This window comes from Ursus americanus, chromosome 10 (assembly GCF_024610735.1).
Source record: "Ursus americanus isolate L20-20 chromosome 10, mUrsAme1.1.p, whole genome shotgun sequence".
NCBI classification, from domain to species: domain Eukaryota; kingdom Metazoa; phylum Chordata; class Mammalia; order Carnivora; family Ursidae; genus Ursus; species Ursus americanus.
Genome location: NC_142136.1, coordinates 74,602,452 through 74,627,988, shown reverse-complemented (window position 1 = coordinate 74,627,988; position 25,537 = coordinate 74,602,452). Strand labels below are relative to the sequence as shown.

General features: G+C 36.7%; 1 protein-coding gene and 1 long non-coding RNA gene across 5 annotated transcripts in view; one reads left to right on the top strand and one right to left on the bottom strand.

Annotated features, from left to right (window-relative positions):
* Positions 1-10,620: 10,620 nt before the first annotated feature.
* Positions 10,621-22,706, bottom strand: LOC123791976 (uncharacterized). The gene is made up of 5 exons (XR_006779564.2): positions 22,509-22,706; positions 20,271-20,401; positions 16,778-16,849; positions 15,028-15,257; positions 10,621-11,632 (listed from the first exon to the last, which is right to left on the bottom strand). It is a non-coding gene; the product is annotated as an uncharacterized LOC123791976 (long non-coding RNA).
* SGCG (sarcoglycan gamma) overlaps positions 22,127-25,537 on the top strand; it is a 137,078-nt gene continuing 133,667 nt past the window's right edge. For 2 of the 4 annotated variants that reach the window (XM_087865238.1, XM_045797099.2), the window contains exon 1: positions 22,127-22,361. In XM_087865238.1, the coding sequence (XP_087721364.1) occupies positions 22,308-22,361 (54 nt within the window). In that variant the 5' untranslated portion in view covers positions 22,127-22,307. The remainder of the gene's footprint in view (positions 22,362-25,537) is intronic. The other 2 variants (XM_045797102.2, XM_045797101.2) reach the window with 2 other exon arrangements.

The window sequence follows — 25,537 nt, the reverse complement described above, 5'->3', positions numbered from 1 at the left end:
CTGTTTCCTTGACTGTGCAGAAGCTTTTTATCTTGATGAAGTCCCACAAGTTCATTTTTTCCTTTGTTTCTCTTGCCTTTGGAGGTGTGTCATGAAAAAAGTTGCTGTGGCCGATGTCAGAGAGGTTGCTGCCTATGTTCTCCTCTAGGATTTTGATGGATTTCTGCCTCACATCGAGGTCTTTCATCCATTTGGAGTTTATCTTTGTGTATGGTGTGAGAGAGTGGTCAAGTTTCATTCTTTTGCATTAGCTGTCCAATTTTCCCAGCACCACTTATGGAAGAGACTGTCTTTCTTCCACTGGATGTTTTTTCCTGCTTTGTCAAAGATTAGTTGCCCAAAGAGCCAAGGGTCCATTTCTGGGTTCTCTATTCTGTTCCATTGGTCTCTGTGTCTGTTTTTGTGCCAGTACCATGCTGTCTTTTTGATCACAGCTTTGTAGTACAGCTTGAAATCCAGCAATGTGATGCCCCCAGCTTTGTTTTTCCTTTTCAACAATTCCTTGGTGATATGGGGCCTTTTTTGGTTCCACACAAATTTAAGGGCTGTTTGTTCCAGTTCTTTGAAAAATGTCATTGGTATTTTGATCGGGATGGCATTGAAAGTGTAAATTGCTCTGGGTAGCATAGACATTTTAACTATGTTAATTCTTCTGATCCATGAGCATGGAATATTTTTCCATCTTTTTTTGTCTTCTTCAATGTCTTTCAAGAGTGATTTGTAGTTTCTAGAATATAGATCCTTTACATCTCTGGTTAAGTTAATTCCAAGATAACATATGATTTTTTATTATTATTATTATTTATTTATTTATTTATTTTATTTATTTATTTCACAGAGAGACAGGCAGCCAGATAGGGAACACAAGCAGGGGGAGTAGGAGAGGAAGAAGCAGGCTTCCAGCGGAGGAGCCTGATGTGGGGCTCAATCCAATAATGCCAGGATCACGCCCTGAGCCAAAGGCAGGCACTTAACGGCTGTGCTACCCAGGCGCTCCAACATATGATTTTTTTTAAATCACTAAAGTTGAAGCTGATGAAGTGAGAGTTAAGACTGTAAAACATCTATTTTACTCCATCTAAAAAATTCCTAGTTATTCTGTTACAGATTATTGCAAAGTATTTTAAATGATTTAAACAACAACAGCAAAGAGCACAAGGGTGAAATTTTTAAGTATAGACCAGGAATTTGAGCCAATTCAGATTTTATTTTATCGCTAAAGTTAATGAACCTTTTAGTCTGTAGTTTCAGTATGAAATTATGATACTATTCTTGAAATCTGGTCATGACTATTCATGGTGAAGAAGTTTTAGGTTCACTGAATTTACATGTTGCAGAAAGTCACAGCTTGAAACCCCATAGCTAAGAAACCTTGTGACTTCTAATTCAAGTTAATTTATGTCATGAATTTCTAGATATGTAAATCTGTAATGGGTATTTTTATCTACAAAGACTGCAATAATGAGAGTGACAACTGTTTGTTTTCTACCTGACTAGTGCCAGTTTCTGGGTTAGCACATTTAACAATGTTTTTATACATTAACAAAATAGTTTAGGGCCTCTTTATGTTTTCTCCAGTGTCCTAAGCCATGACTTCTTAAATTTCCAGCATAGTCCAGGCTCCAAAGACTTTAATATATTTAGTATATTTTTTAAAAGGATTATTAGAAATGTATCTGAAAGATAATCTGACACCGTGGATATGAAGTTATGGTAATCAAGGAAGCTTTTTGAGACTCTTATAAAGGTCACAGACACTGTCCAAACCCATGAACACCTACACAAAATTTTGTTTATAATCAGGAATTTCAAAGAATACTGAGGTCCAGCTCTTAGAACCCAGGTTAAGAATGTTTATCCTAGTCTAATCCCTTCATTGGGAACCAAAGCCCAGAGAGAAACAGGACCCAACAGTTCAGTGGCCGAGGTGGACTGAAATCCAAGCCTTTGCTGCCTGAAGTCAATACTGTTTTTTTCTGCACTGCACTCAGACTTAAAGGAGGTTACTAGAAACAAGTCACAGGATTATAATTCAAAGTTCTCATTAGCTATGAAATGAACTCTAAATGAGATAAAAATTATTGGTGTAATCACTGTAGCATAATATATTTAGAAGTGGAAGATGACCAAAAAAAAAACTATCAAAAGTGATAGCCTAAGCATGAGTGGCCAAAATAAATCCCACCAGCCAAGCTGGGGTTATCAATAAAGGAGACTGATGGAAGGAAGGAAGGAGAAGGGCAGATTAAGGAAGAGAAGGCAAAAGGAGGAGAAGGGAGGGGAGGGGAAGAGAGGGCAGAAATAGGAAAAAAAGAGGAAAAACATGAGGTGCCAGAGAGGTGGCAGAAGGACTCTGTTTCTTGTAGTTATCTCTTCCTCACAACCATTATATCTTGAGATGGTTCTAAAACTCCCAGAATGTTTACCATGAGTGGTTGCTTTATGGAAACCATTGGATGGACTAAATGCTTTTTCAGGGCGATGTAGGGGTCAAAACAAAACTGTAGGGTATAAGAAAACCTTCTCTGACAACAGCACATAAAACAGTCCCCCATTATCTATGAGGATATCTTCCAAGACACCCAATGGATGCCTGAAACCATGGATAGTACCCAAACCTATATACACTATGTTTTTTCCAGTACATGTCTATGATAAGGTTTAATTTATAATTTAGGCATTGTAAGAGATTAACAATAATAAGAAATAGAGCAATTATAGCAACATATTGTATGAAAAATTATGTGACTTGGTTTCTCTCTCTTTCTCAAAATGTACCATACTGACTCTTATTGTACCATACTCACTCTTCTTCTTGTGATGATGTGAGATGATAAAATACCTGAGTGATGAGATGAAGTGAGGTGAATAATGTAGGCATCGTGATGTTACTATTGACCTTCTGATGATAAATCAGAAGGAGGATCATCTGCTTCAAACAGAGGTTGACTGGGGATAACTGAAACCGTGGAAAGCGAAACCACAAATAAGGGAAGACAGCTGTATTTCCAAAGAAAGTTACAGAATCTTGTCTCGCAATGTTAGGATTAAATTAGTTATCCAAGACATTGAAACGATGTAGGAATAAAACTGACTGAAGTCATCAAAATCTGCTAAATATTTCTTCAGTATCTTCTAACCTGTGGTTCTTTGGTTTTTATTTGTTTTCTTCAATACCCTTCATGTTTTAAAATATTAGACACCATTAGAAAAAAGAATTTCAGGTACTGAATTTAAATATATCTGTGAAATTCACTCATGCACATGGATTTCATTAAGTTCAGTGAAGCAAATAAAATCTGTTGTTATGAAAGGGGCCTCTGACAGCTCATAATTACATAAAAATAAATGCATCACTTGAAGAGTAGAACAAAATTAAGATGTCAGCATTGATGGATCTCATAACTAAAATTTTCAAGAAGCGCATTAAATCTCAGTAATTTCTTCCTGTTTTGTGTAGTTCTATTAAAATGGTAACAATTTTGCAGCAACTTGACAGTATTTAATTCTTAACACATCATGAAAGTTAATTTTTAGAAATGATAGACTAAAATATATTATATTAAAATCTGCTTAGTTAATTAAGCCATGAAAGACTAAGATGGCAATTGCGACAGGAATTCAACTTAATTCAAAACCTGGGCTAAATGTATAGATTATAAGTAAGTGATTGGCACTAATACTTATAAATGAAGATTACAATATTAAAACTTAAAGTGTCATTATATAAGTTAAATGTTCATCAAAGAAATGGAAATTGATATCTTCTAATGAGCTGTTCTAGTGGGTCAGTCAAGTTTGGGTGGGAAATTTTATAGACAAAGAACTTGAAGACTTGATGCAATCATGTCAGTGCAGTAATTCAATGATTTTAATGCAATAATTCAAGTCCTACCACCAAAGAATAATGTAGGAAAATAGAGGAAATGCTTGGAGTTGACTTAAACAATCATCTAACTTTAGATTCTGTTTACGCTGAGCTCTGATTAGGAATCCGAATACTTCAATTGTGAAACTAAAGTCCACATTTCGGATCAACAGTTACTGGGGTGACTCTAAGCTTTGACATTTTCCCCTTCTTTCCCCTGCTTGTACACTTTCCCCATGCCCACATCTTTCTTGTTCAGAATACCTTCTTCCATTCTTCTGAGGCTAATTTGTTGGCCCTTGTCAGTCAGCTGTCAGGAGGCCTGATTGGGAGGTAAATTAATTTCTAATCCATAAATAATTCTACCCAAACCCAGCACATCCCCCCTTTGTAACCCCACAGCTGTATCTCAGAATGTCACAGACACAAAAACAGCCTGATGATGCTTGAACTTAACTGAAACCTCTGGGGAAATAATGATCTGAAAAACAAATAATTTTCAGAGAATGAAACTTGCTGAAGACAAATTTAAAACATGACTCATAATATTTCTATATTTTTATTTTCAGAAACCAGTACCCACTATCTGTAAAATGATTATAAGCAAGTAGCCTTTCAGGTATAGATTTTATAAACATCAATTAATTATATATTTTGCTAACATTTCCACGACACTATCAGGATTAGATTGGATTGGATTAGATTAGATTATCTGTGCATATAAACTTCAAATGCATATTTTGTTATTTAATCTTAATGAAATTATCACCAAAGTTATCATTAGAAACATTAATTAATGTTCTTTGTTGTTTTTGCTACAAGTCTTCTTTCATACTATGTCTTTTGAGTGACTTGAAGGATAGGTAGGATTTTCCCAGTTCAAGAAGGTAGTGTAGGATATTCTAGGTTGTCATAGTAGCAAGATTCTTTTTGGTAAATATTGGTAGCCAGCAATAGTCAGGATAGATAAGTATTATAGGTTTCACTTAAAACCTAGTCTCAGATCAAAATCTGTCACACATACATTCATTACAGAATAGACATGAAATGGTTCTATAGCCAGGTCTGTAAATTATTTGAAGTTTGCAGCACCTTTCACAAAGGTTCACCCAAAGCAAACGTGACAATATTCTCATTGTAGAACGTTGTTAACCATATTTCACAGTCAGGCATAGATTATCTTCCAAATTGGTGGCTGAACATGAGACCACTTAGCAACCCAATCCAAAATTCCATTCTTGGCTACTTGACTTTCAACATTCTAGTGTTCTCATGCGATTCTGCAAATATGCTTAAAATGTTTCTAGTCGATCTATATATCTTAAGCAATGTGAATTTCACTGGTAAACACCATTTCCATAACCCATTTCTCTTACCAACAAGCCACAGTTTTCACCAATAGAAACCCATTTCTAAGACCCATTATGTTACCTTACTGGCTGAATAGAGAGACAGCTGAAACACCGTGGTAGCTACTTCTTAAATGTGATAATTCGGGGGAGGAAAGAAACACAGTGAAGGAGGACAGACAAAAAAGCCAGACCTCTCTAAATACCCCCTTAATTTATAGATTTGGCACTGGAATTGTGAATTTGATTTACATATTTGGTAAAAAAAAAAAAAAAAGAACCTGCCAAAGAACCTTACCCTGTTCTCAGTAACCATGCTGCTGATAAAACAATCGGTACTAGGATCCTGAAACTGACATTATCCTGTATAAGCCAATGATCACAATCTTTGGTACACGTGCCACAGAAATGCTTGCACAGTGTCCCAGAAGACATGTACAAGATTATTCATAACCAAAAGGAGGAAACAAGACAAATGTCCATCAACAGTAAAACAAATTGTGTTCAAACTATCCAATTGTAATACAAAACAACAAAAATGAACTGCAGCTATATGCGACAATACAAATGAGGTTCATAAACAGTAATGAGCAGGGAAAGCCAAACACAAATCTACCTATCATCTACCTATCTCTCTATCTTTCTCTCTATCATCTCTCTATCTATCATCTATGTGTCATAGGATTTCATTTAAAGTTCCCAAGACAGAAGGAACTGAACTTTTTCTTCTTGTTAGAAATCAAGATAGTGGTTGGCACTAAGAAGGAGGGAGCCGTACCAGAGAATGAGCACAAGAGAGTTTACTAGCATGCCCATAAACTTCTGCTTGCTGGTCTGAATGTCGGATATGTGGACATTCACAATGTGATAACTCATTGAGTTTTACATTTATGCCCTGTGCTCTTTTCTGTATTTTATTTTATTTAAAATTCTTTATAAGGAAACAGCTGCATTGATTTACATTAAAAATGTTCAAATTTGTTATAATATAATAAAAAATATTATTAAAAAATATGTAAAATCAGAAAGTAACACAATGCTTTACACTACAGTTTATGCAGCATAGTCATAACCAGCCAAATCAAAACTGGAGTTGTTTGTCAAGCATGAAAACTGCATGTTGTAATTAAAAAAACAAAAACAAAATAAAAATAAACAAAATTTGATTTAAAAGAGATTGTAGATTTTAAAACCAAATTGTTAGAGATTTTAAGATAGAATCTACAATATTATCAATTCATACTCTCATCAGATGCAGCTCTGAGAATTTTCTAAAGGAAATTTCTAAAGAAAATATTTCATCACCTAAGGAAGAGCATATTACACAATCACTGCCCCAACTTCACAATGCAGTGTATTATACTTCTCCTGGATGTCTACTTAACTAATATGATTATTTAGTTTAATGACCTAATAATAACAATAATATGCAAAATTTGCTGCAGCTTATAGCCAATACAGAATAGAAAAATGGAAGCAGTTGTTCAAAGTAAAATAGGAAGAATGAACTCTGGCCAGGGTTACTGTCTGAAAAGTAATATACAAGAGTCTTGTTCACTTAAAGGGTATTCTACTCTAGGCTTGTAACTTATAGACATATCTTGGCAATTTTACTTCTTATTCCTATGAAAATAAATGAATAAAAAACTGAGAATCTTAACAGAAAGTTTGGTGAAAACTTTCGAAGTTTTCCATTAAATGGAGGAAAGACGCTGCTCAGAGACTCTGAGCCACTGGGTCTCCTCTTTTCTTGGTGAAAATGTCACCTTTCTGACTTTAAGTTTGGTTCAAGAAACAGGATAGCTTAAAGTTTATTTACCCTAAAAGGTAAATATTAGGTAGAGAGAGGCATTAGTTCTTCTTGAATAGTGCAGAAAATCCACGTTGAAAGGATTATGGTACAGCTCAGAATGAAGCTTCTCCATTCCCACCTCACCCAGATGTCCAGCCACCTGCATCTGTGCCCTCACCTGTATTTCAAACACCCCACCTGGGACCTTGGGCAGCAACGGTTGGAAGAAAGCATGCTGAGAGCCACAATACATATGCCTGAGTTCTGTGGTTGCTGCACTTTTGTCAACTTCCAATAGGATGAATCTTACAACACATGATGGGGTGAGTGGGACCTCTTCTGTCTATCTCTGTCTACCTCACAAGTCAGCAATTACCACAACAAACTGAGCCTTGAATAAAACTCACACAGTGGAGAACGTGTATTAACAAAACTTTATTATCTCCCTGTTGCTTTAAAGTACCCATGGAAACAACAAAACATATGATATTTGACCAGCTGTCTAAAGGTCTCAAAGCTGTGACCTTTTGAGTATTAATTATTTCTTACATGATTTCATGTTGTAGTTCTTCTTCCATAACAAACGAACATGGCTCCTACTCAAAGTGAAGATTACCCAGGGAATCCCATGTTGAGGGTGTAAGTAAGGTCAAGCTCATTGTCAGCGCAGTGATGGACTATGAAATACATACCACCTCTATATACAAAAAACAGTGGGCACTCCTGCAATTTTTCCTCTTTGGATTGTTAACAAATGTTACTGATGAGATTGCCTACAACTGTGATCTTGGTAGTTATAACACTTTCAATGGAAATGAAAGATGGAATTATTGCCTAAACCCTACCAATTCATTTTTTTTTTCTGGCTGAATTCAAGACTGGTGGAATTGCTTCCTGGTGTGAATGGTGGCACAGATATAAAGTTGAAGTACTCACATCTTGCCATCACTACAGTGTTAATCTATGTGGGAAAAGGAAGGACATTTCTCTTTTAAAAAATTATTCTAGATAGCTGGAAAAATTGGGTTCATAATAATAGATATGCACACAAATATTTAAACTCTGGAGAAGTCTACACAGAAGAACTAACTAGAATGAAACTCTGAAAACGCTAGCAATGGTTGTATTAGGTTAATGGGTGTTCAAATTTGTTTCTATGTCTCTATTTTCCAAACACCCTATAATAAGATTAACTTATTTTAATGATTTAAAAAATAAATATGCTAGGAGATATTATATATGAAAAATATATTCTAAGAATAATGGAATCAAAATTACATGTCTATATGCCCATATATATAAATATAAAAATATATGTAGTTAGTATGTTAACATCATTTCACCTGAATAGTAGAAAAGCAGGCAACCTTTTCTACATGAACAAGTAGAATCAGTATCCTAATTTTAGTGCTATCTTTGATAAGTCATTTTAGCTTTTGTTTCAATTATTTATATGAAAATAATTGCTTCACATATCCACCTTTCATAATCATCTTTTAACATTATATTGATGTTTTGTTATATCTGATGAATTTAATTGAATTGGTTGAGTTTTTAAATTTTACATTATTTTAAAATATGTAGTATAGTGATTTATTTCCCAATAATGTATAGATAGAATTCTGAGAATTCAAATTGTATCTCACACAATGATTTAATAACAGGAAGTTGTTAACTAGTAACTTGTTTTTTCAAAAGTACTAGAAACTTTTCCCCTTATTTAACATTCAGAAAGCAAAGCAAAGAATAAAGAAAAATTATTTGACTTCACACACCCAAGAAAATAGTTAGTTGCATATTCTTCAAAACTTTTGGACTCACTGAAAAAGGCATATTTATTTTTTAGATAAAAGTTATTATTCTATAAGACTGCTGTATATTTCCTTTTTTAAATCAATAATAGATCATGGACACATTTTTAAGTCAACATAAACTTACCTCATAATTTTAACAGATGACTGATGTTTTACTGTACAGGTATATAATAATTTATTTAATCAATGCCTTATTGAATAGAAATTTCAATTGTTTACTAATTTTCAGTACAATCAACAATGCTATGACAATCTCAAAGTTCATCTTTTGCAACATTGTCTAAATGTTATTTTAAGAAAAAATTGTAGTAGCAGAATCATTGTTCCAAATGAGCATAAAGTTTTTAAGTTTTTGACAGCGAATACTAATTTGTCTTCCAGAAATCTTGTGCCAATAAGAAACTCTCATTAGCAGTTTATGAGATTGTCACTTATCAAAAACCTTTATAACACAGAATGCTGTATTTTTTCAGTATTTGCCCATCAGAAGAAAAAATACCTTTTTTTATCCTCAATTTATTTGTTATTAAATGATGGAATATTTTTCCTTACAGTCATTGACCATTTATGCTTCTTTGTGTATATATTGCCTATTAGTGTTCTTTGCTGTTATATATATAGTTTATGATTGCAAATTTAATTTCCATTTTTAGCCTTATTCTTTAAAAATCCCAAGTGTTTAGGACAGTGTTTCTCTGGCACCCAGGAAGACAAGTCTTCATTCAGAAAGATCATTTACGTACTTCAGGATATTTATCACATGAGGACCTTAAATACCACCAGTGCTCCAGGCTCCCTAGCAACCAAAATGCCCCCACTTACTTCCAAATACTCCCCAAGAAGGAAACAGTACTACCCCTTTTGTTGAAAATTATTTAACTGGATACTTCTGCTATCCTTTTACTTTTAATTTCTAGTTTTATTCCATTTGTATTGACAATTGTAAATAAGATTCTTATTATTACTGTTTAGCTGTCTGTGAAAATGTGGGTTCATTATTGAATTCACCTTATAGCCCAGTACAAAAATAAATTCAAAATAGATTAAAGACCTAAACGTGAGACCTGAATCCATAAGATTCTTAGAAGAGAGTACAGGCAGCATTTTCTCTGACAGTGGCCGTAGAAACATTTTTCTAGATATGTCTCCTGAGGCAAGGGAAACAAAAGCAAAAATAAACTATGGGAACTACATCAAAATAAGAAGCTTTTTAAAAAAAATTTTTTATTATGTTATGTTAGTCACCATACAGTACATCATTAGTTTTTGATGTAATGTTCCATGATTCCTTGTTTGTGTATAACACCCAGTGCTCCATGGAATACATGCTCTCCTTAATACCCATCACTGGCCTATCCCAATCCCCTACCCTCTCCCCTTTGAAACCCTCAGTTTATTTCCCAGAGTCCATAGTCTCTCATGGTTCATTCCCACTTCTGTTTAAAAATAAGAAGCTTTTATCATATGGTTTCACTCATTTATGGAACATAAGAAGTAGGAAGATCGGTAGGAGAAGAAAGGGAAGAAAAAAAGGGGAGGTAAACAGAAGGGGGAATGAAGCATGAGAGACTATGGACTCTGGGAAACAAACTGAGGGCTTCAGAGGGGAGGGGGGTGGGGGAATGGGATAGGCTGGTGATGGGTATTAAGGAGGGCACGTATTGCATGGTGCACTGGGTGTTATACGCAAATAATGAATCATCGAACTTTACATAAAAAATCAGGGATGTACTGTATGGTGACTAACACAATATAATAAAAAAGTATTATTAAAAAAAATAAGAAGCTTTTGCATAGCAAAGGAAACCATCGACAAAACAAAATGGTAACCTGGTGAATGGGAGAAGATATGTGCAAATGATAGATTCAACAAGGGGTTAATATCCAAAATATATAAAGAACTTTAAAAACTCAACACCAAAAAATCAAACAATCTGATTAAAAAATGGGCAGGGGTGCCTGGGTGGCTCAGTTGGTTAAGTATCCAACTCCTGATTTTTGCTCAGGTCATGATCTCAGGGTCGTGGGATCAAGCCCCTTGGCAGGCTTCCTGGAAAGCTCTGCACTCAGTGGGGAGTCTGCTGGACATTCTCTCTCTCCCCCTCCTTCTCTCTGCCCCTCCCCCTGCTTGCTCTCTCTGTCTCTCTCTCTCTGTCTCTCTCAAATAAATGAGTAAATCTTAAAAAAAAAATGGGCAGAAGGCCTGAGCTGACATTTTTCTGAAAAAGACATACAGATGGCCAACAGACACACGAAAAGATGCTCAACGTCACTAATCTTCAGGGAAAAGAAAATCAAAACTACAATGAGATATCACCTATACCTGATGGCTAAAATAAAAAAGACAAGAAATAAGCGTTGATGAGGATGTGGAAAAAAAGAAATCCTGGTACACTGTTGGTGGAAATGTAAATTGGTACAGCCACTGTGGAAAACAGTATGGAGTTTCCTTGAAAAAATTTAAAAAAGAAATGCCATATGATCCAACAATTTCACTATTGGGTATTTACCCAAAGGAAAAAAAAAATCCTCTTTTTTTTTTTTTTTAATGATCCATGAGCATTCAAAAGCATGTGTATTTTCTGATGATGGGGTATCACTTCATCAAATACATTATTCAGGTCTCCTCCCATGATCCATGACAACAAACCAAGTGGCCTGGGTCCAACTTCTTTCCTCAAGTGGCTGACTCAGTGCCACATCAAAGATTCTATGGATGACTGCACTTACATGATTATTGGCACCTAATCACATTGAGACACCAGCTTCAGCATAGTATGGAAATCTAATTTTCAGCTTTTCCACATCTCTGTGAGAGAAGAGGATAGGAAAAATGTGAGTTTGCAAATCCAGAGTCCATTATATCCTCATCGTACTTTTTTTGTTTCTGTTAAATTACATTTCTCTTTTAATTAAAAAAAAACTTTAACATATTTAGTTTGTTTCATTATTTCCTTCACTTTTTCCCTCAAATAGCCAAAAACAATCCTGTTTTTGGTGATTTAGGATTTTGAAGTTATACAGCTAATTTTATTCTAATGATTTTATCATTATAAAAAATTACCTTCTCTGTCACCATGAGAAACAAATAGTTTTTGTAGACTCTCCCATAAGAAACAGAAGTTTATCATATTTTTATTCCTTTCATTACTCCCTTTCAATATATAATATTTTTCTTAAATATTCAATATTTCTAGAGATAAGACATGGTGGTATAGTTTTATAGTCCTCACACATTTGAAAATATTCCTTTTGCTGTTTGACATAAATGTTATATTAGCAGAAGTCAAATTCTACTAAATCATAAATCTGAAAATGTGTTTATTATCTTCCAATATTTAATATTAACAAAAAAATTCTAAAGCTGATTCCATCTCCTTACTAGCCATTTATATTTCTTTCCAGATATTGTCAATAAATTATCTTTTTCGTTGAAGTGTAGTTGACATGCAATATTATATTAGTTTCAGGCATACAACACATTGATTTGACATTTATATACATTATGAAATGCTCACCATGATAAATGTAGTCACTATCTGTCACCATACAAAGTTATTACCATATTATTGACTATATTCTCCATGCTGTACTTTATATCCATGCAGCTTATTTGTTTCATAATTAGAAGTTTGTTTTTGTTATTCAATTTTTTAAAAAATTATGATCTCTTTAATTCTGCTTTATTTTTTTAAATAATTTTTTATTATGTTATGTTAGTCACCATACAGGACATCCCTAGTTTTTGATATAATGTTCCATGATTCATTACTTGTGTATAACACCCACTGCACCATGCAATACGTGCCCTCCTTAATATCCATCACCGGCCTATAATTCTGCTTAATTTTTTTAATTTTTTTTAATTATGATATGTTAGTCACCATGCAGTACATCATTAGCTTGATGTAGTGTTCCATGATTCATTGTTTGCATATAACACCCAGTGCTCCATGCAATACGTGCCCTGCTTCAAACGTGGTAAAATTTTAAGTAAATATCCACAACTTTCTTCATTTTAAGAGAAATTTTCTCACTTTTCCCCACTGCTACATCTCTCCCTCCATCAGGCCCATGTTCTTTCTCTTACTCCCATTATGGACTTATTGTATCTTCAGAATCTATCTCCTAAGAAGTTTGCCTTTCCTTCCCAAATTACTCTTTATTTCTTTTATTTCTATGTTATGAGAAGAATTTTTCTCTTCTTTTGCCATACATTTTTTTGTCCTTTTTACGTAAGTGCTGGTAATACTTGGATTCATCACTTATTCAAAGACTTTAGGCCTCTCTTTTGGTCTGTTAAGTTTTATTTTTTTCAGATGGGCATAACTGAGACCTACTAATGTTCAAATCATTCCTCATGCTAGATGACACAAAAGAGATTTTGATGAATTGTTTTGTGGAATTAATAGTGAATGATTGAAAAAGAAGAAAAAAGAAAATTTTAGAAGTGAAAACATCAATTAAAGAAAAAAATCTGAAATGAAATGAGATGAGTAAGTAGAAAAGAAAAACAGATGTTGGACAGAAGCAAAAGAAGAAAAGTTGATGGAAAGAAAAAGAAAGTGAAGAGAAATCACAAAGTAACACAAAACAGAAAAGAGTAAGATAGGGAGAGAAAGAGAAAGTTGAAATAAAAATGTCTGTTAATATAAAAAGGGGAAAGAGGAAAGAGAAGAGAGTTGAGAAGGACCGGGAATCACATTTAGTGTATAACATTACTATGCCTCTGGAAATTACTTTATTACAACATTTTGTAAATTATATTAAAATTGATTAAATTAGGAGTTATTGAAGTTTCATGGTGATACAAGATGATGGTCATCATTTTAACTATTCTAAATTAAGGTTATTAATTCTAAGAAATGGATAGGAGTTTCTTCTGTGAAAAATTCAATGAAAATATACAGTGAATAAAGGATAAGAAATGTAGAAAGCTAACAGGAAAGGGACTAACGATCTATTATACTATTAGATAAATAATCGTCAGGAATAACATATTCTGTCAGGCTGAAATTATTACTTTTAGACACTGAGGCACACTTAATGTACTGAAAGAATAATACACAAATGATATTAGGGGCATAAAGAGTCCATTGCATTTCAGAATATGCCTGACCACTCCCAACATGTTCATGCACTGGAAAAAATCTGGGCCATTAACTTTTATTATCACATAATCAAAATGATTTCAATAAAGTGAAAGCAAATAGAAGAGATTTAAAGAAATGTCAGGGTGCATTTCAAGGAAACTTCAAAGTCTATTGCTACATAGCAAATCATTTAACAGACCATCTCTCATGGATGTTATGAGATTAGAAATGAAAAAATAGATGTGAAAGCTTTGAAAATGAAAATCATCTATAAAACCAAATGTTACTATGGCTAAGGAAATAAATTTCAAAGAGAAATTGGAAATGTTCACTACAGAAAATAACTGAATTGAACAAAAGAAAAAAGCAAGTGACTATGTGATCATTGCACACAGTACTTGTTATTAATGATAGCCTGTTGGAATGCCGAAACAAAATTCCATTGCATTGCTCATTGATTTCATTAATGATAGTAAAAAGAAATATTTCGAAATAACTCAAGTTTATAAAAATTAAGAGTATGTAAAATCATCTGGAATATCCATCATCTTTGATAGGTGCAGCAATATTTTTTAAAGTATTCTTATTTATTGTTTAATATGTTTGTTATACCAATAAAATACTATAGAAATAGTATTTGACTTTAAAGAGACATCTGTCCCTGGGAATCATGATTTATAATGTGATATGCAGATTTAACAAGATTATCGTGCAGAATATACACATAGATAGTCATGAATCAATTAGGGAGCTGTGTTTCTGAGTCGGTACCAAGTGATCCAGAGTTAGGGGAAGCATGCCCCAGGCTAAAAACCCAGTGTCCCAGCAAAAGAAAGAAAGTGTAATTGTTGTAAATGTGAAAAAGTGTCATTCCACATGAAGTCATTTAATCAAATCACAAAGCATAAGTCTTTTTGTTTTGAAATTATGTAAAACTGGCTGAGTTTTTAAGGTAGAAAATGAAAACTCAATAATAAAATCGGGCACTGTTAAATTTTACTACGTCTTAAGTTAATCAATACTCTACCTGTGTGGTAGATTGCATTATTGTTCCAAACTATATGTTTTAGACTTTAGACTCCAAATAATGTAGGGGATTATGCACACCCACCTATGAGCAAGTGACCTGCAGGGTTTTGTGAGGCATAAGCATATGCATTGAGGGTCCGCTGATGTGAGGTCTGGGCAGGTGACTTCCTTTGGAAGTTGAATGCACTTGGGTTGACATGTGCCAGGTTGAGACAGGAGCTTTGAGATACATTGCGTGTTTCCGTCAGCTCTCTTGATTTTTTCCTTAAGGACGGCTTGCCTCCAATAAGGGCTACTCCTCTAGCCAGGATCCTGGAATGAGAAAACCTATGAGACACAAGCAGCAGCGGCAGCCCAACTACAATGCTTGACACACAACATGAGAGAAAAGTAAATATTTGTGTAAGTCACTGCCTTACAAAAATAATAACAATGCTATTAAATCCCACCACTAATATTTCTGGGTCCTCCTACACACCACTGACCACTTTCTCAAACCACACTTATGCCAAGTATCCTGGACAAAATAACATGAAAAGAAGCATCTTAAAAGTACCCCCACCTTCTTCTTTTGAGACTTTTACAAATACACAGAAATTTCAATCAGAAACATGAGTGGTAAATACTCTGATCCAAGAATATACGGCCCAAATATGATTGGCTATGACTTGTATCAATGCTTAAGCCCCCTTTCCATCTGCCAAGATTTCTTGGACACTTGGTCCGACTTGTACCTATAAAGCAGTGTGTCACCTGCAGTCACTGTGATGCACCCAGCCTGTTTTCCCCAGCTTGCATTCAACCATGTCAAGGGACATGCCTCTGACTCTCCCTCAGCTTCTGGTCCTTAGGGCTTCAGGATATCAGTGGGACCCCCCCTGCAGGAAGTTGGTCAACTTTGGGTCACTTAGTTACAAGGCCCTGGATTGATGGTCTTTGGGCATAAACCCCCAGAACGTCTCTTTTGAATAGTTTTATCATCTTTTGCCTTGAGAAAATTTTTGACACTACATGAATAAGGGAAAAAAAATCAAGGGAAAATATTAATTTTTCTAATAGTCTAATATTAAGTTTAAGGAATATATTTTATTTTGAAATTATTTAATGTAGTTGGATATTAAAATAACCTTCTTAATGAAATATTAGATAGTAATACAACAGAAATTATTGTTTTAATGATTCTTTTTCACAAAAGAAAAAATATAACCTCATACATAGTCCTAGATTGTTGAAATTGAAATTTTACTGTCAAAACTCCGGCCCACACAAGCAGAGTCCCACAGTATTATATGTGTCTAACCATTTTTTCTCATAAGCTCATTGAGTGTTGCAAAGATCCACTACTCTATTTAAAGCATACCACATCACATGTGTATTTTAAATTTTATGTTATGTGAGTGTGAACATGGTATTTAAATATTATATACATATGAATATATACATACATATGAACATGAAGCAATTTACAACAAATGTCAGGTAGTTAGGACATTCAAAAGTATCTTCCTTACTCCTAACGTTTTGTGGAGTAGCCAGGGAAAAGCGGCCCATCTTAGCATTGAAAAAAAGAAAAGATGGCCTACCTAAAAAATAACTTCCTAGATGCTAGGAATCGTGCTCTGTGTTTTATAAACGTTAACTCATGTATTTCTTACAACATTCCTATGACTTAAGTTCTAATTTTTACCCTCATACTATAGACTAGGAAGTGGAGGTGTAAGACTTTACGTAACTTAACAAAGGTCTTACAGTGACCAGCAGAAAGAGATCACAGCCCATGATCTCTGGGCCCAGATAGACTCTTCACATGACACGAGACTGCCTTTACGTACCCAGGTTAGGGATGTTCACAATCAGTCACTTGTAGAACAATAGTGATTTTAGGTGCAGGGAGGGCACATGGCCTACAGGGAAGAAACACAGGCACATTCAAAACTCTAGCCTTTCTTGGGACACAATCATCAATACAGAAAATTGAACATTTAAAATAAAACAGAAAAAAGCACTTTTAAAGATTAATTTAATTTTATTTCTTTTTAAAGATTTTATTTATTTATTTGACAGAGAGAGCAACAGCCAGCAAGAAAGGGAAAACAGGCAAGGGGAGTGGGAGAGGAAGAAGCAGGCTCCCAGTGGAGGAGCCTGATGTGGGGCTCAATCCCAGGACTCCGGGATCACGCCCTGAGCCGAAGGCAGACACTTAATGACTGAGCCACCCAGCCGCCCTTAAAGATTAATTTTAAAAAATTTTAGGGATCATTTTGTGCAATAGTCTCAGTCATAGATGAAAAGCATTGGGCCCATGCAGATAGCTCTCACTACAGAAAAGATGGCTGGGTGTAGGAATTAAATTTAAATTAACCAGGACCCTTGGCACAAAGTTCAATGTTCTTTTATCACATCATGGTGTCCCTCTGAATTTTAAAGTCACAATTGATAATTCTGACACATACACTGTACCAATTTACACATAAACACAGTCACAGAAAGAACCCTTGGCTTACAGTCTGTCTTATGAAATATAGTGCAAAGAAAAAAAACCAGGGACATTATCATAGAAGTAAATATGTCAGAAAGGGAATGGATTTTATAGAAGTGACCTGAAACCTTATTCTCATTTAGTTTTAATTACAGAAGAAAAGGTAAAAGCAGAAACAATGGCTACTTGGACCTGTCTCTCCTCTGACTTCTGCCCAACATCATGGAAGTGTGTTACTATTTTTATTTTTAAGCACTTTGTTTAGTAGCTTTATTCAGATATAATTAGCAGATCATATACATTTACCTTACTTAAAGTATACAATTAAGAGACTTTTAGGGGTGACTGGGTAGCTCAGTTGGTTAAGCATTTGCCTTTGGCTCAGGTCATAATTCCAGGGTCCTGGGATGGAGCCTCGCACCAGGCTGCTTGCTCAGCGGGGACCCTGCTTCTCCTTCTGCCTGCCTCTCCCCCTGCTTGTGCACTTGTGCAAGTGTGCTCTCTCTCTCTGTCAAATAAATAAATAAAATCTTTAAAAGAGAGAGAGAGAGATTTTTAGTATATCCACAGCGGTGTGCAATGATCACCACAATCTCAGTAACAGATGATTACCCCTCAGTGTCTTTTCCAGACATTTCACATAAGTCGAATAACACCGCATGATGTTTTGTGACTAGTTTCTGTCAGGCTGCATGTTTTCAAGGTGCATCCATATTGTAGCACGTATCAGCACCTCATTCCTTTTTACAGCCGAATCACATTCCATTGTATGGACAGACCATATTTTTTAAATGCATCCATTAGTAGATAAACATTTCCGCTGTGTCTGGATTTGGGCTCTTCTGAACAATGCTGCTGTGAACATCTGTATACAAGTTTTTGTGTGAAAATATGTTTTTATGCCTCTTGGTGTACTAAGAATTGCCCCACATCCTTGCCAACATTTGCTATTACTTGTCTTGTTTTGTTACAGCCTTTCTAGGGGATGTGTAGTGGTTTCTCATTTTGGTTTGTATTTCCTTAATGCCTAGTAATGTCGAGCATCTTTTCATGCACTTACTGGTCATTTGTGTATTTTCTCTGGAGAAATATCTATTCAGATCTTTTGCTTATTTTTTGTCGGGTTGTCTTTTTCCTGCTGAGCTGTAAAAGTTCTTTATATACCTGGTTATAAGTCTCTTGTTAGATATATGATTTGCAAGTATTTTTCTCCTGTATATGTTTTTTTTTTCAGCTTCTTGATAATATAATTTGCAGGACAAACATTTTTAATTTTGGTGAGACCAAATATGTCTATTTTTTTCATTTGTTGCTTGTGATTTGCCTCACCCAAGGTTACAAGGATTTACTCTGATGTTTTCTCCTGAGAGTCTTTTCTTCAAGCTCCTGTATTGAGGCCTATGATCCATTTTAAGTTAACTTTTGTGCATGATTTAAAGAAGGTAACACACTTCATTCTTTCATATTTGTTTGCATATATCATGTATATTATATAATTTGTCAGCATACAGTTGTTCACAATATTCCCTTATAATCCTTTCCTCTAAGGTTGGTAAGGATAGTCTCTTATTTCCAACTTTGGGAATTTGAGTCCTCTTTTTTCTTTCTTGGTCAGTTTAGCCTTGGAGACTTTTTTCCCTGACATCCCTATTAAACTTCTGCCTGTTCACCTCTGTGAATATCACACTCAGTTCTGAGCCTCCACTAATTGCTAGTGGATTTCTGTGTTATTTTTACCAACACCTGGGCATAACTATTTCACTGTTAGATCCAATTACAGTCCAGCCCCTTTGCAAGTCTCATAGCTTCTTCCACCCCAAGAGGGCTCCTTTCTCTTTCCTGGTTTTCTCTGTTAAATTTCTAGCTGGTCTACCACTTATTTAGCTTTTTGCTATCAGGGAGCTACCATCCTTCTCTTAATTGCTTATTACCAAGATCTCCAGTGTTTCTGACAGTGCCCTTAGGTATGAACTTCCCCACTGTCTCTTCTAAATAAAATTAGTCTTCCTAGGGAGAGCTAGGGGGGTATGGTACAGCCTGTCTTTCCCACAGCACAGAACCTCTGCCCCACTACCCCCAAGCTAGAGCTGCTCTCTGAGCAGAGGTCTTAGATTGGGGTCTGAAGCCCTTGGTATTCTGTTCTCCTCTCCCAACATGGAACCTCCACCCTATGAGTGAGCTATGGCGGGGACAGCAGTAGTAGCCCGATGTTCTTAACTCCTCTACACCTGGGGTAGAGTTTCTACCTCACAGTGGTGGCTGGGTAGGTGGAAAGCCCCACACTTCTCAGTCACATCTGCCTGGAATAATGTTTATGGGGGATTGGGGCTGAAAATGGAGGACTGCCCCTCCCAGGGAGAAGCCAATATCCCAGACCCAGAACTGGGGAAGAGAGGCCATCTTCTCAGCTGCGCTCATTCAGACTGGAGCTTCCTTGCGTGACATTGAACTGGGAGCTGGAAGAGTGGGTTGTGGCCCAGATTTTTGCTCTCTTACCAAGATTTAGTAGATTTTCATGAATAAATATTTCTTCATTTGATGTACGCCCTTGGGGCAATTTCCAGAGACTTTAATTTTTTTTTTTTTAATGCTTTCACCACTTATGGTTGTTTCATTGCGGAGAGGGTGAGTGGAGATTCTCATTTCATTCCAATACTTTTCTTATTTGTATGTACATTTATCTTTCCTTTTAAATTCCTATTTGTTTTATAATGTAATGTTAATTTTATGCATACAATATAATATATTGTCAGAAATGCATATAATTTACAAATAAATATCCATGTACTGGGTTGCTCGAAATATTTTTTACTGATAAGGTGCTCAATCACACTGAGCCTTCATACCCTGTACACACTCCTGGTTTTTTCCCCTGTACTGCTTTGGATATATTTCACTTTTCTGCCAGGAGAATTATGGCAAGTGCTCTGGATCCTCGGTGTTCTCATCAGCCACAGCATTGACCAGTTACTTCTTTCTAAATCAACAAAAGAGAAGTCCTGACTCAGATCATGCTAGTTTTGGCAATTAAAATACATTAATAGGCTGGTGATAGGTAGTAAGGAGGGCACGTATTGCATGGTGCACTGGGTGTTATACGCAACTAATGAATCATGGAACTTTACATCAAAAACCAGGGATGTACTGTATGGTGACTAACATAATATAATAAAAAATATTATTATAAAAAATAAAAAATAAAATGCATTAATAACTTTTGAATTCTTTGACACAAATATATACATGGAAACCTTTACTAGATAGTAGGGACATTTTTAGAGCAACAAGTCACAGTTCTTTTCATTATGCTGCCTGTAAAATAGAAAATGATTAATGCATCCTTAAGAGTATATCTCAACCTATGTCAGTCTTATCTGTCCTTGTGAGAGTAAAGTTTTTGAAAGAAATAGTTGTCACTATCACATATGAGGTAGAGAATAATTAATGAAGGTTTTCATTGGACTTCTCTGGGAAACTGACTTATCCCCTTTTGACTTCTACCTTTGAAAAAGTTTGCTTTGATGCAATCTAAGCGTTGTAAACACTTATGCCTTGCAATTATCCATTTCGTTACATGAAAAACATGTGTAAATTCTCCAGCATTTTTATGTTTCCATTTGGTTTCAAACACAGTAGCATATCTCCATCTAAAAAATCATAAAGTACACCAAAATGATCCTTTCAGGAATGAGAGAATTTACCTCCGAGCACATTCACCAAACATGTTCAGATACCCGTACCATTCTGCAGACACAAAACTGCTAAAACCAAGTCACTCTCCTGTGTAGGTGAAGGCGTCCAAGTGTACATGTGGATGTCAACCAAAAAATAAACAATTGGAATACACAAGCACTAATAGGATAACTATATGCCATATAAACACAGTTGAGCGAACCTCTTCAGGCCTTGAGAAAAATAGAGTAAAAGAGGCTTCTTAAAAGTAATGGGTCAGCACTCACTACTTCGGAGCCTGATTCAAAGAGCTAATAAAGTGTGGCAATATTTTTGCCACCGCCAAGTTTCTGCAAATCCCGAGGGATGCCTCCTAGCGGCGGGACCTCGCCCTTGCTTTGCAAGAGTCTCGGAGGAAACCGCGCAGCTTCTGAAGCCCAAGTGGTTCTTGGCCAGACTCTAGAACCTCGTGAATGGAACCATTCCCTCAACAGGGACGCCCTAAAACGCCTCAAATTAGGAAGGCGCTGACTGTTTTAATTGCAAGGGACTAGGAGCCCAGGTGGGAAAATGAGTTCTTCCCCCGAGCTCCAAGCCCGGGATGTATTAGGCAGACGCAGTTGGACCGAAGGGGAAAAGATGCAGGCGCCCCCGCGGGCGGCCAAAGAGGAGCCGATTGCGAGCCGGCGTGTGCGAGTGCCCTGCTCAGCGACCCGCGCGTGCGCGACCGTGGGGGCCGAGCAGAGGGCAGGGAGGCCGGGGTGGACGCGAGAAGAGCGCGGAGACAGGAGGTCCTGGACATGGAGGGGCGTGGGACGGAATGGGGATGCAGGGATCGTAGCGGAGCGCTGGACGGTGGGACGCGAAGGACGAGGGAGTCATGCAGGGGTGCGGGCCGTCGTGGGAGGGGCAGAGGGGCGTGGGGGGAGCGCGGTGATGGGGCTGGAAGGGGGCGCAGCAGAGGGAGCCCGCGGGGTTGCCCAGGGGCGGTGCCGTAGCCGGGCCGAGTCTCCCCCGGGGTGTCTGGCCTCCGCCTCCGCTCGCGCCCGGGCAGTGGCGCCCGGAGCCCGGGCGGGGATGTGGGCACCCGCGGCTTGGGGGAGCGGCTCCCCCGCCCAGAAGCAGAATAGTCGCTGCGGTCGCCGAGCAAGGAGGACGGAGCCGAGGCCCGCGCTGTCGGGAGAGAAGAGAGTGGTCTCATCCCGTTGGGAATGAAGGGAAATACAGTGGCCGTTTGCTCACCCGGACCCCAAGAAGTACAGCAGGTAAAGAGAACGGTCACGTACCACCACTTCCTTCTCAGTTCCCCCAATTTCCGCGTCCTTCCTTCTCTTCCAGCCCCCTAAACTAACTCCTCCGTTGTTAGGATCCCCTGTCTCCTCTGCAGCCTATCCCCAACACCCCAAACCTACCTTCCCACCCTGCGTCCTTTCCCTCTGCATCTTCTCTGCCCCAAACAGGGTTTTCCTTCCTCGTCTGCCGGTCTACAAGGGCTCTGGGGCAAGTATGAAATGTAGTTTAGACAGTCGGCCTTTCTTTGCCGGAAAAACTTTGCTAACTGATCAGCACTCTGACATAACACTTGAATAACTTCGTCTTGTGGGGAGTAAGGGTAGGGACGGAGGGAGGGGGTGAGGGAGAGAGAGGAGGGCAGGGGGGGGGGTGCGGACGAGAGAGAACGAAAATAAGAATGAGCTTGTTTTCTGTAAATTGATTTTGCCAAAAACATTGCCCTGGATTGCTGACTACTCTGTCCGTTGACATTGAGTGAGCAGAGTGGCTGCACCAGGAAGTGCAAAGTTGCACAGGGTTTACTTGGGCATTTTAGAGGGGAAACAGAAATCCTTAAAATCACCGGCGGCTCACACAGTCTTGTGTGATATAACTTGATGATCTCCCCTTATACCCACTACCCTCTAAAGTTCCCATGGTTGGTATTTATGTCTTTGCATGTTATTTGGTTAAACCAGAGTCAGGCAGTTGGTAAGTTTTAAATCACTACTGGATGGTCTGATGTTTATAAATAGTGGTACAATTACTTACAATTTTTCCGTGAAATAACTCAAGTGATACCAAATGTTGTACAAGGAGATTTTTAGTGATGACACGCTATATATGTATGGTATTTTTGCATGAATGCTGCTGGGTGTTCCTTAAAACAGGTAAATCTGTGTTTGTAAAGCCATGGAATTGTGTTTATTTTTCACTTAAAGCAGATCTTTTTATATGGCTCTCCTTGTGCTTTTCTTCCTTTAATATGAGAAGGCTATAAAAAAAAACCTGAAAAACAGATTTTACAATATTACTCAAAAATATATGTAAGCTGATCTCTTGGGTTTTGGTAGTGGAATATTTTACCAAAAGGTTCAGTGTCTCTGGTATGAGAACTTCCTCTCTAGAAAAAGGGCTTCCAAAGTGATTAGCAAACTGACATCCACTCCACATGTGTAAAAATATCATATAGTAAATTTTTAAAGTTATTGAATCATGTTTTCAAATATCTTTCTGTGCAAATCCTTATGCTCTTTTGATGTTTAATGTTTATTATTACTGAATCGTTAGGCACAATATTTAGTAGATATTACACCTAAATCATTAATGCACATAGTATATCTCTACTGTGGGCTTACAAGTAGAGAAAAGTTGTCCTGCACCATAATCATAATCTGTAAGATACCTCTTTAATCTTGGGAAAAATATAGTGATGAACAATCCGTTTAATAAATTAGACATGCATAAGTAGACTATAAATCAAGAAACTTTGACATTTAACAATTTGTTTGTTTTTTTAAAACTATTAAAAAAACACCTCTCTCAGTGTTAATGAGGATAATAATACTCATTAATTGTGGCTGGAGGATATTTCATATGTATATATGTACAGTATTACATTTTAATCAGCATCATTTCATTATCTTGGGTATGACTTTCATCAGACCCTCATTCTGATGTTTAGTTGTTAAGATTGTGTCCTTCAAGATCTCCTAATGTTCTTTTGGTAAAATGGACAGATATCTATGGACATAGTTATAGTTAAGCAAAAAAGTAATGCTAATTTTATTTCTTTCTCTAGAGTTGTACTGTTAGAAAGTGATTTATATGGACATGATGATCATAGTATAATAACCCAAACATTTAATTTCCTAAGGACTTAGGTGATGTTGCTTTGTGATTTTTCAAAAAATGCCATTTCATTATGTCTTCTGCAGTTGAATTTATGTGAAGTAAACACAACTGGTTATGTGTTGTGAGTGGTGCAAATACAGGGTTATTTGTATAGTATCCCTTCTTTGAAGTGTATTTGCATATAAATTTCTGAACATACCTTCTAAATTAGGAAATGAAATAGCTACATATGACAACTTGTCTTTTTAGCATATCATTTTGTTAGGTATGAGGGAAATATTTGTGTTGGAATAGGAGACAGCAGGAGAAGGAAAGAGATAGTAAAATAATGCTTCCTAACTATCTTAAGGTCATGGATTCCTTTGAAAACCTGGAGATAGTTCTAGATCTGCTACTTGGACCGGATTTCAAGAGGTTAACAGTTCTTGAAGCCAGATCTGGACCCCTGGCTGAGGTCACCTAAATTAGATTCTCAACATGTAGGTGAGCTTGGTTGCTGCACATACAAAACCCTGAGTCAGTCCATTATAATAAAGTATGATGACATTAATACTTACATTAATAATAAAACAATGAAAACTTAATTGGAAAAGTAACATGAGCCAGGTATTAATTTATAGAAATATGCTTGTGATATTTTGTCTAGTAGACTTTAATATTTGTTCCTAAATTCCTTTTTAAAAAATAACGTACAAGTGAACGAATGAAAAAAGGGAAAATTTAAAAACTAGGAAACCTTAACTAAAATCATATTGCATTGAAGACAAAGGCCCTTAGTAACGGGTATAAAAAGGCGAAGGCTGTAAAAAAGTTGTGTTTTTATAAAGAATGTCTTTATGAGTCACTGGATTATTTACATGGAATTCTGTGGGTTGGATTATAATTGAGGCTGTCTTGCATTTCGAAGGCATGAGGTGCAGCTGCCCTCTGTATATAAAGGACCGTTTGCTTTGTTTTTCCTCCCAGCTCCCGCTAGGCCACGCTGTCCTGACCAATGGCCGCTCTTGGGAGCCATGGTTCCTCCTCTGTGTCCTTCTTCCTTAAGATTCTTGACTCAATCTGTTTGTTTATAATCCCCCTTAATCCAAAATGATTTGAGGTAAATGTCTAACAAATTATTCTCCAGAGAATTTCCTCCTCACATGTGGAGCTTGATACTGTCCACCTGACTTCTAGCACCTGCTCTCAAAAGGAAAGTGCTGTGTGCACCCCATTGACTGAGCTCCTACTTAAAGCCTGGCATGGCAGGCATGCGTTACGTTTCATCCGTCTTCACAAACACCCTGTGAGGGGGGACCCACTTAACACAGATGGA